The sequence below is a fragment of the Echiichthys vipera genome, assembly GCF_963691815.1.
Source record: "Echiichthys vipera genome assembly, chromosome: 11".
Lineage (NCBI taxonomy): Eukaryota > Metazoa > Chordata > Actinopteri > Perciformes > Trachinidae > Echiichthys > Echiichthys vipera.
The window spans coordinates 24,164,981-24,177,299 of NC_139836.1; the positions used below are offsets into that span (position 1 = coordinate 24,164,981).

Consider the following 12,319-nt stretch of genomic DNA (forward strand, 5'->3'; position numbering starts at 1 on the left):
GGCAAAACGCATCACTAAAACCAGTTCCAGTGACTATCTAGGTCTGTTTATATGAGCAAACCTGCACTTTGAAGTCTTATGTTCATTATAAATACGTTTCATTTTAGAAATATTGTGCAAAAGGGCATTCATATGTAACTATGTTCTCGACCGTTTTAAAAGGGGCACATCCATTATCAGTACCATTTGCATCACCTAATTATGCATCAGCAAAGCTAAAAATGTATGGTTCTGCATACAGTATATTATGTGTCATGTGTGTGGTTGTAGTGTTTGTGTATGAGAATAAGAAATACTAGAAGTTTCTCATTGCTGCCTTTCATCAAGCCCATCTATCCATGATTTATGGGAATTATGAGCGCTGCTGAAAGATGTCTTTGAAAATCTGATTGCTTGTTGAGTTATCTGTTGTATAATTCATAATGATCCTGGCAGTTGATATAATAAGACGAGTCATCAATTGCTTGGGGAAATTACTGACTGTTTCAACATCTGGAAAGGCCATCCTTTCCCACTGTCATGGTGAAATAATGCAAATGACTTGCTGTGTAGCCTCAACTGATCAAATATGCACCATCTGCAATTTTCAAGGCACACGTCTTTTTTATGTGACATGCAAAGAATCTCATACAAATGATTCAGTAACAAACCAGTGGTTCATGCTGTTTCTATTCTCTTACCAACAGAGATACTATGTTCTTCTGATGACACTCTCAAGCTATTTTTTCCATTATAGTGCGATGGAAAAATATATCAAACGTATGTACAAACATAGAGCTGTCAGTGTTTTAGTAACCTCTGAGTGTTCAGTGTTACGACAACAAATCTGGGCTACGACCTCAACTTCTCGACACGCCGTTGCCTTGCTAACCGGCAGGTGCACCCCTATAAAGGCCGGTGCACCCCTATAAAGGCCGGTGCATCTTAAAGACCACGTCGCTGCTTAATCTAAATGGTGTGCCCAGTGCAGCCTCAGCTATCCAAGTAATCTGGATATTACCAGATTCCAGCTGAGTAAACAGTTAACCCGATGAGCTAGCCTTCAACCCTTCAAGAGAAGATGTCCTCTTTGTCAAGCTCTGGTGAAGCAGGTCTAGAAATGTCAAAAAGAGGCTGCGGAGAGCCAACACTTGATCTCCTCGCTTTGAGGAGTTGAAGTGCTTCTGTGAGTTGCGCCTCCAGGCCGGACATTCGAACATTCAGATTCTTGAGGTCGTCCTTCAACTCCAGCTTGAGCTCCTGAAGCGAGGCCTGAAGCGTTTGCTCTGGGATGGGGTAGAAGGGGTGCCTGGTCTCCGGAGGCTGTACGGGACTACGGTCCTGAGGCGTCATGCGGAATTCGCCCACTTTGTCCAGACGCAGTTCACTTTTGGTGATACCGCTGTCACATGAGTCTGTCTTCTTTAGAGACATCTGTGACTCATGCGCCTTGGTCCGTTCAGGTAAAGTCTCCATGGATTCGGCTTTGGACACTTTGTTCCAGTTGTCAGGTTTGGCCATGGACTCTTTGAAGCGACCCCAGCCTTTGACTTTGACTGGTTCTGCAGCACGGCCTCCTACCAGAGAAACAGGAATTGGCACCTGCAGCTTCACCTTGTCTGAGGGCGTACAGTTCAGGGATGTTGAAGATGAAGGTGTGGAAGTTGAGGGTGTTGCTGGGCTTTCTGTCACTGTGACAATGCTGGTTGTCGTGATGGCTGTTTTAGCTATCGGGATGTCCACGTACACAGTGCCCTTCTCGATATCATTGTCCAGTTCTGGTTTGTCCGGCACCAGGCGGGCTTCCTTCTGCTGCCGAAAGCGCTGGAAGAGTTTTCGCACCGGATGATCTGGTGGCAAGTTTAGAGGGGCTTCGTTTTTACGTCTCTGTCGTTCCTCTTCCTCCCGTTTCACATCACTGATTTTTCGGAAGACGATCTACAAGAGAATTTACAGTTTGTCATAACAACCATTAGGTTTGTTTTGAATACACACAAGCAAAGGATATTGTGATGATTGTGAAATCAATTTAGCCACTTGAAGTGAAGAAATAATAAAACCTGATCAGAATCAGTTAGATAAACAGGTGCATCTGGTTTGTGTGAGGAAGCCTGCCAACGTTTCGAAATGTGTGTACTTTGTAAATGTCACCTTTAAAGAGGCTATTCCCATGACACAGGGAAAGTTCATACTATGCCTCTGGCTTCAGTGTGTGAAGACACACTGTTATGCCTCATTACTACTGCATGGATCGACTCAGCTCTACTCAACTCAACTCACTTTTGGTAACAGGTCCTTTTCTAATATTCGTTTTCAAATGCAGTAATATCCCGTCAGGGGAGTCACTGCTGTGGCATCATCTTCAACGTGATAACATGTTGCATAAAGAGAACTGGATATGACGTTCGAGGCCTGGTCCCACTCATTGAGTCTAGCCAAAAACGCTCAACTTACGCATCTTACAAAAAACGCACTACCTCTGCACTGTTGGGCCACTCTGGCTAACTTGAATGGGGAATAAATTATTTAATTGTGCAGCTCTTCTAGACTTTGAAGGGTTTCAGATTAACACAAGGTCACAGATTTACAGGCTTCTCTTTGGGCATCTTTTTGTGTCATCATGTGACTGACATGGAAGTTGTAATTCCACTGTGTCAAATTGGCTTCAAAGTCTGGCGTACTTCCTGGGGGCCTGCATGACATTTTCTGAATACTTTCATCAGAAACCAAATAGAGGAACGCCTTTTTGAATGAATTTTCTGAATAAATAAATTGTGGTCACTTCTTATGGTAGCCTGGCTATTTAAAAATGGCGGGTATGTGCATGATGTTCAGTGTTGTGCTGGTGACATTTCTCTTTCACCAGTCAGTGGTCTGCAGTGTTTAAACTCCATCTTCTAGTATCGTCTCTCAGCCCACTGGGAACCTCAGCCAAGGTGGTAACAATAAAAGTACCAGGTACTATCCAAAACAGAGCGAGACGAGTTGAGTGCTGTACAATGCAGTAGAAATGCGGCATGAGACGCTAATGGAAAAGTATTTTCACTGTTCATTATACATAAATGCATAAACGAGAATAAGAATTGAAACTAAGATACATTCCAACTGAGACCTTTTACAGTTGAAACAAAAAGTGTCATTGCTCTCTGGTGGAGGACACTGTTTCTAAATTACCTTAAACCTAGTTTGACATTTCTGAGCTGAAATTCCTTGTTACTAATAATATGATTTATTGTATTGTATTGTATTATATTGTATTGTATTGAACTTGTATTGTGTGCATGGATTTCCCAAGTCGAAAAACACAACCTCACAAGCTTCATGTGAAGGCAGCGTTCTGGCTTCTTATTCAATCCATCTCTGGATTTCCCTGCTGTATGCATTGAGGGGCCCTGGTGAATAGTGACTTTAATGCTGCAGATGAGATTGCCTCTTCATATGCAGGCAATTCAGTCTTACATGCAATCTCTTGGGCAGGCTAACCTTATGAATGATGTGATGATTGGTGGCCACACTTGAGTTGTTGATCACAGCTGTTCATTTCTGCATGAAGTATCTAAGAGTGGCTTTAATATATGGCTGTTTAATGGAACTGTGTTTTTGTATGATGTGAGGTATGTGTTGTTTAGCTGTGCATGAGCTTGTGTCAAGTTGAATAATACTATATTTGTGCTTTTAATCTAGCAAATTAGATAAAAGTTAGATGATAAGATTGATAACTGTCTCTCTGGGCGCTTTAACACCTATTAAATAGTAAAGAAAAAGGCAAATACAGCTAGTTGCTGGTTCATTCTTCGATCAAGTGAGTGCTACTGAAAGAGAACGGAGGCCCTTGGATCGTAGAAATGCGGTTCTGAAACGGCAGCTTCATCTTTTGCAGGACCATAGTACAGCCTTGATTAGAGAGAGATTATGATGTGTCGTCCTGGTTTTTGGTTCACTTCCTATATTTGGGTCGGATAGTGTTCTCACCTAAGTGTACAAACTGATGTACTTGGAAGCGAACCCACTGCGCCCTTAGATATGACGCTAGATATCAGATTGACTGTATGAGCAGTTAACCTAATGAGAGATGAGAGAATTAGAATTTCAGAAAATTAGTTGAAAAGCCAATTCATTAATTTTGGAAAGCAGACAAACATAATATTTCTTCCTTCCTCCCTAGCCATATATATATATACATATATATATATATGTGTATAGTCCAGAAAAGTGCAGTGCGCGTAACACTCAAGCTCCCTGGCCTCTGGTAGAGGACCCAAGCTTAGAGAGAGGGTCAACCACCCGCGGAGGCTGAGGAGAAGATTCTTTTTTTATATATAATCACAAAATAAATGTTACTGTGTAAATCTAAGTGGATTTTAACTCTCTTGGGGCTATTTGAAGAGTCACTCACCCTCTTTCGCAGGTTGTAAGTGAGCAGCAGATTTCTTGAGAAGTGGTTGGAAAACGCTGTATAAAACTCCAGCACTTTCTGCAGGGCGTCACGTTTAATGACGTGGAGGTCGCAGTAGGTCAGAGCTCGGACGTTGGCGCAGGCTTGAGCAAGATTCACCTCTTTCCAGAAAACATCGCCGAATACATCTCCCTTACCTTCACAGAGAGGAGACTGGTTAAAACAAGGTCATTCTCAATCAATCAATCTACTACTAATGCTTTATAGGCTAGTTATTTGCCTATGAACAAATCCCAATTGTAGTTCTTCAGGCAGGTTTTTATGAGTAAGGTGTGGCTGCAATTATTGTATTTTTAACTTTGCTACACATTTTTTGTAGGTGTTTCTTAAAAGTATATTATTGTATTTATGTGAGTGTCTTTTTTGACAGTTTAAGAAACTACAAGTGCTCATCAGCCAATGTTTTTGCAGCACACTCAGAGCTGACCAAACCAGTGGGTCATGTGGAGAAAGATAACTATAACTATGAACCATGAAGGGATTCAACATAATCAACATCTAAATCAACAGCTTCTCACACCATGTGACTAGGGAAAATATTCAGGAATTTCATTGTACCTGACTGAAAACATTTAATAACTTCTTTGACCCACAGGATGAAAAGCTGTGTACAGTGGAGCACATTAAGAAGATCAAGTTGCAAAAGCGATAATCAAATGATCTCTTTTTAGAGCCCCTGTTTGTAGAGCGGTCTGATGGATGAGAAGTCAAACCGCACCAAGCTGAGGATTAAATCTGTGTACTTTACGTGTTGTTTCGGTTCTACAGTGCCATTAGGCTAATGAGAATCTGATTCAAAGTAGTAACTTGTTTATCACTTCAGGCTCCATAACGGGCTCCACCTGGGTCAATTTTATTAGCCTGACAGTTTATTGATTGTTGTAAAGACAAAGCGATAGCAGGTTATTGACGGGAAATGGCCAAGATGGTGTCAGTGGGCATGCCAGAGCACGCCATCCATTATTCACTAAATCCATTATTTGGAAAATTAAAATGCTGAAGATGTTAAGAGGAAATACTCTACTGGGGTTTAACCAGGCCAGCATATGAAAGGAAAATTATCATTTGCTCTGTAAATTGGTAAATTAAGATGTAGCATCCATTGTTGGATCACATCAAGATGCAGTGGAACAATTGTTACAGTAGTATTTGTTCTGGTTTTGTCCTTTCCTCATCAGTATTCATTCAACGTGGAGTACTTCATAAAGTCTGACAGAAACTAAACTCTAATCAGGTTCGGTCTCATTTTACTGCCTCAGGTCTCCGTGTCCAAATATCCATAATCAAGACTGTTTTCAAACTGCTACAGAGAAGAATTTGTGGCAAATGATTGTCAAAATCCTGAGTTCAGGGTAAAGCAGACAATGATGCCCGAACATCGGTTTTCACTGCACAGGTCTGTAACTTTTTATTCTGACAAACTTGTGCAGATCTGGGGCAGGTGCGTCTACAGTTAGGAAGCCTTGACTGCCTCTTTCATGAAATAAACAAAAATGATGAATTTAATTAATTAACTGTGCCATAAATGCTCAGTGTAATTCGGTGAAAAGTCATGCATCGGTGAAAACTGCACTGTAAACTCACCTAAAATGGCCACCACCTCGTCATCCTGAATGACCTCCAGGGATCCCGACACCACAAAACAGAGGCTGTCCACACTTTCACCAGCATGGTAGATCAGGTCGCCAGGGGCGCAGTGGATGGTCTGAAACTCCATGGCCAGCGCTCTGAGGCACCCATCGCTGGCCAGCCGGAAAGCCGGGTGCTCTTTAAATACCTTTCTGTTGAGATGAACGCAAATATCTGCTCTCATGTCCTTCGGACAAATCTGCAACACCTGGAAAGAAACAAAAGTAGAGAAAAGAGCTGTATGAGGATATATTTTTCATCACATAAGGAATTATCAGACTCCACATTATTATCGTCACTTTAGGCGATCATGGAGTCATAAAATGTGTTGACTGGGGGACATGGCAGACTATAAGTTGGACGATGACGAACACAGCTTGCTGTCTTTCACAATGTGTGACGTACATACAGATAGATTGGTTAGGTGTCAGGGAATGACTTTACTGTTCAACTCCACAGCACCAAAAACAAATGTGGACATGGTTTTATGCACATGAAGCAATTCTTCGTCACTCAACGATTAAGGACACTGGACTGCTTACTTATAGTGTACAGAGGGTGACGTCACACCCAGCAGTGTGAGTCATTTGGTATTATTGTATACTGGTCTGTTTAAGCATGGATGTATTGAACTGGATACAGCTCCCCTATGGTGTAGTGGTGTAGTGGTATCTTGTAAGGGGGTTATACATCTGCCTCTATGACTGATAATGGGTCATCAGCAATTCAAGTGACTTGGTTTTTGATATTCAAAAAACAAAACCTTGCAATAAAAATGTCGTCTTCTATGAACCTTCTTCCAGTCATAGAGAGGGAAAATGCTCAGAGATAACCTAAAAGTTTTAGATCTTAATGATGTTAAGGTCTGCCTGTGATAGTTGTCTGTGGGCACTTTTCAGTTTAAGAAAAGTTACATTTTATTATTTATTTTATACTATTTTTTGGTTGTTCAAATCTACTCTTGATATTTCATAGGTACTTGCTTTATTTGTCTACGTTTTGAAAGCTCAATAAACAAAACTCCTCTAAAGTATCTAATTAATTTCTGCAGTGTCTGCCTCCACGTTTTTCAGAAGTTAATGTTCAAAGACAAAAATAACAATTAAATGTCACTAAAAGACTTGTGTGGTGTGTTTTATACCACAGATAACAGCTTGGGAGCTTCTTTAATTTTCAATAGCTTTTGGAAATACTTAGAGTAATAAAACTAAGAGTCAACTTCTTTATTGGTTGGGACTGAATACATCCAGTATGAGTTATGTATGTATTTCACAAGATCGTGACATGTCCAGCCGCGTCTCTGCTGTGTGTCACTGAGTGGCAGCATGTTATTCAAGTACACCTAATCAACAGGATGCCAGGCTGTTGCAGGGCTCTGCCTTTAAAAGAAATCTCTTTGAAGATGAATGTCAAGCAGAGAAGGATTATATGCCATTTTTAGACCCTTTAGTGTGGCCTAACGCCAGACAAATAAATAATACATAGATGCAGTGCAAGCTTAACACAACAACATTTTTGACAACAGGTTTCCTACAAAATCCCTGCCTTATTAAAATGATGTTTCTAATTTGAGGTGAAATAACAGGACGTTTTCCATGATTAGAATTTTGGACAGTTGGACCAAAATGGGGACACAGCGATATGAACGCTTCCTGGCTTCGACTCAATCAGAGCAGCATGGGTTCAATTTATCCGCTGGCAGCTTTAAATGCTTAGTTTCCACACACTCAAATCATTTCAGCGTCATATGAATTCAGTAGGATGGCCCGTGGTTAGTGCATCAAAATTGCCATTTCTTTTTTATCATAACAGGCTTTTTACAAAACAAAATATGAAAAAAACGTTTTTATATAGTGGTGTTCAGGGACTATCAAAGGCATGTTATTTAATTTTTGATTCTACTACCAACAACAGACAAAAAAGATGTGAATTATATGACATACAATATATAACTCTATTTATATCACACAAATGATGCTGCATTTGCACAATCTTGCATTTAAGGATGATAAAAAAAATGTGGAAATAACAAGGAAACTACCAGACATCCCATGCTAAAGGAGGGTCATTAAAGATTACGCAGTCTGGCATACCTTTTCGGTGTCTATCCCCCGTGACATGGACCAGGTGGAGGCGATGTAGTCCATAACCCTCTCACTTAAGCCCTTGGGAACCTGGTAGAGCTTAAGGAAGTCCCGTACGCTGTTAATCATCTCGTGGTAACGATTGGTGTTGGCGTACATCTGCTGGAAGATTGTTGTCACATTACCAAAGATGGTGGCGTAAAGAAGAGCTGGGGAAATACAGAGAGGAGAGAAGTTTAATTACAATACATACACATATAGATATCCACCATGTCTGTAGCTTCCTGTATGGATTTGGATTTCAGAGGAAAGGTAACTCGTGTTCTTAAAACGTTCCAATAAGCACTAGTCTGGTCATGGCATTTATATAATACGGATTCAGTTTTGCTTTTGTTTTATTTCTCCACTCATCCTGTGGGTTTTGAACGATTCATTAAGAGGTTTATAGTTCCAGGGTCACATAATCTCATCTCTCATCTCATCTTCAACCGCTTACCCGGGGTCGGGTTGCGGGGGCAGCAGCTTTAGCAGGGCACCCCAAACTTAATCGTACATAATGCCACAGGAAAATCTCAAAGTGAGGGGTTTACAAGCACAAAAAAATCTCCAAATCATCATCAAATACCTGGTTTGCAAGGACAAAAACAATCTTTCTCATTTCTCATTTTAATTATGTGAGTCATGATCATTATCACATGGTACGGAGCGTAATCAAAACAAACAAAAATAACAAGAAGTCCAACAGATACTACTTGAACAGAGACATTCTTTAAAAGGCACTTAACTTACTAATATTTGTTGTCTTTTCTGATTGTAATAGCAAAACATAGATGGACAGCATAAATAATACTTTAATATATACTGTACCTTCCTCTATACATCAATTATGTTTACATTCTTGTCTCCCAGACGGTTTAGCTAACAGATCCTCTGGTTTCTATACAGTCCTTTATATCTACCCATAACCTCAGTGATTCACTTACGTTTCCAGTATAAACTTTCTTTGAATTCAACATAAATCACATAAGGTCATATTTCTGAGCTTACTTTGCCACTTTTGATGTTCTTACATTTCTGTGTGAGCCAGAGGTAAGGCAGTCCGCAGCCATTTAATATCTGTTTAACCTGCAAGTCCCATGACGATGCATATATGTATGAGTTATGCTGGCCGAGCAGATAATTATACATTATACTGCTGAGTTTGGACTCCTTACCCTTTAACAGCCTCCCCCAATAGGCAATAATTCTCTTTTTAACTGTGACACACATAGTGGGTATCTTCCCAACTCACCATAGACCACATTATTGCTTAGGTTGTCATCTTTACTTTTAAAGTAATATATGTGTGCTTTTAATGTAACATACTAGTTTTTAAAGTATACTTAAGAAATAAGAGGTATTTTTTTCTAGTTAATGTTTTCTTTAAACCCCACTCTTCATGCATGCAGCATAACCTGTGCAACTAACTTGTCAGACAGATCTAATGTAACATCCACAGGTACAATACATTTTCTATATTTACAAAAGAGGGAAAACAGCATGAGATGCTTGCTTATGATACTGTTTACAATGACATAACATTTCAGAAACCAGACATACTGTATATATCTCCAGTGTTGGGTTCAAAAAGACAAAAATAAATCTCCACATCTGGCTTCATAAGGACATAAAGATCTCCACACCTCACATAACCGGTAGAGTTGTACTCGAAATACTGAAAAAAATCTACCATACACTGTTCCCCTAGATAAAAATACAAACATTTGCCATAACTCTATTATATTTTTACACAGAAAATATGTGTTTGCTGCTGAATACAGCTCCTTTCATATCACATCACATATCAGCCCACACCTGCATTAAAGCAGCTGTGCTTTACACTCCAAACATTAATATAGTGGTGTATAAATATTTGTTATGTAATGATATAATGGAGCCATGCAACCCCAGCAGAAAGGTCCCGCGCCCTCTATTAACGTTGTAATCAGAGCTTCTCTGTTCATGTCAATCACGCATGCATGTTAGTGCATGTGAGTGCTTTGTGCGTCGGTATGGGACATCGAAGGACGTGACTAAGTGTGGAAATTTGACGGGTTGCAGAACGGTCTGTGAGAGCCATGTGGAGGTCCACTATTTTCAGTATTTTGAGTACAACACCTTTAGGCCTTAATATTGTTTTATGTGTTGAGCCCTTTAAACAATCACATGGGAAATTATCAACTACAACTCATCATTACCCCCAAACGTGATTCACAAAACTCTGTGTGTAAGCATCCATCCCCATGCAGTTACATAGTACTACACACAGATATGTTGTGTTGTCTTGCAATAGAAGAATTAAAGAAAGAGTGCAGCAGTGCATCTGAGGTGTTTGGGTGGTTGAACTGATGCAACAGCTGGCGTGTGTGTGGGGATCAAAGCTATCAGATGTCTGCTCTGAGTGTGTAGTGTTCTCTTGGCAATGGAGCCCTAATTAGCCCTGCTATAAGGGACGGAGAGGATACATGCCAGCCACACATTTCAATTATCCTCAGATGATGACAGTAACCTGTGCGTGCATTTGTTTATTTCATGGCGCATTGAAAAACTGTACAGGGAATAATACTAATTAAAAAAGCGCTCAAAACTCCTTAAGGGCGAGGAATAACAACAACTATCATCCTTTCATCACAATCTCTTACTTGTACAGCAGATTTATCAAGCTGGTTTGATATTCTTTATCACCTGAGCACAATGCTCTTCTCTGTGAAACACTTCCAGGCATCAAAATCAGCAAGATAACAGATCAGAATTTTTTTTTTTTAAACGTCTGTGTCAATCAAATCTAAGATGATTTGACAACCACGGCCTTTTGAAGCTGCTTTCATTTTGAGATGATTGCTACCTTGAGCTTGAGAACAGATGGCACCGTTCAGGTTTCTAAATGGCAGAAAATGCTGCAACATAGGAAACTCAATCGGCCCCCGTGGAGCAGGTGCCTCGTCTCGTCCCAAACATCGCTCTCTTTTACTCGCTGATGTGCACAACTTCATTGCATCGTTGCTCGGCATCCGACAGCTGGCTTGTTTGAGGGTAGTTAAAAGAAAGTTGTCAGAAACTCAATCCCCAGGCCAACAGTTGCTATAGAAACTGAACATGTGTATAGTGCCCCTCTTCCCCCACGCCACCCCCCCCTGAATCCCTCGTCACACTGTGATCTTCTACTGCCAGCACCGAACCAGTGCTGGAGGTAAAAATAGAACAGTAACAGAGCATCCATATTTCATAGAGAACAGCCATGGACTACAGTAGACTGCATCTACAACTGAATCTCCCTGAGGCTGCCTTTTTTTTCTTTCTTAGGTATTTAGATTATATCTCATAATGAAAAATTGTAAACATAGACGAGTCTGCAGATGAGGTTTGCCAGCTCCGTTGAGAGTGTATTCATAAACCCGAGAAGACAAAATGTAGAGAGACACAGAGAGAGAGAGAGAGGGAGGGGGGGACAATCATCCTCTCGTCTCAGGGTTGAGATTGTGGCTGAAAAAAGTACAGCAGAGGTGAGGAGTGATTGCAGAGAGATCGGCGGGAGCACTGTGCAAAATTGATCCTGCGGCCAGTTATTGCTTCGAGGTGTTGCTCTCTGCGTGCAGACACACATAATGGCACCGCGCTTTACACTGCGTTATGAGCCACACAAGCAGAAGATACCTTATAAATGTTTAATACTGAGATGTGGAAAGCAGGGCAAGCTGTGAGAATCTGCTTCCTTCCTAGCAGATGTGGTGTTTTGTTAGTGGGGGGCAGGTAACTGAATCATAATCCAATTGTTGTCATTTATGTCTACAACTTAACTGGTTAAATTGTTTCTTATTAAACCACAATCGGTGTTATAAATAGAAACTTTTCATACTTTATCTAATTTTTGCCCCAATTTTGTCAGATATTAATTAATTGATGGCTGTTTTGTTCAGATATATGTATGAATCATATATTTCAGTAACCCAAAACATATACATTGACAAAAAACAGGCACAAAATTAGTTAAAGACGCTCCACTGAACTCTAAGCCTCTGCGGAGTGGCTGTCTTATTCACTGTTCCAACTGCTTTTCTGAGGCATTTCAGCAAAGACTGAAAACCTGTGTGAGTGATGCCTCACACTCGAGAAAGTCTTAATAATTCAGCAC

The 12,319-nt window shown here is 40.5% G+C and overlaps 1 protein-coding gene across 1 annotated transcript in view; it reads right to left on the reverse strand.

Moving 5' to 3' along the window:
- Positions 1–1,050: 1,050 nt before the first annotated feature.
- The window catches only part of kcnh1a (potassium voltage-gated channel, subfamily H (eag-related), member 1a), a gene marked incomplete at both ends in the record, with an annotated part of 39,212 nt that continues 27,943 nt past the window's right edge, over positions 1,051–12,319 (reverse strand). The window contains 4 exons of the mRNA XM_083923205.1: positions 1,051–1,917; positions 4,376–4,572; positions 6,020–6,272; positions 8,158–8,357. Of these exons, the coding sequence (XP_083779331.1) occupies positions 1,051–1,917; positions 4,376–4,572; positions 6,020–6,272; positions 8,158–8,357 (1,517 nt within the window). The remainder of the gene's footprint in view (positions 1,918–4,375; positions 4,573–6,019; positions 6,273–8,157; positions 8,358–12,319) is intronic.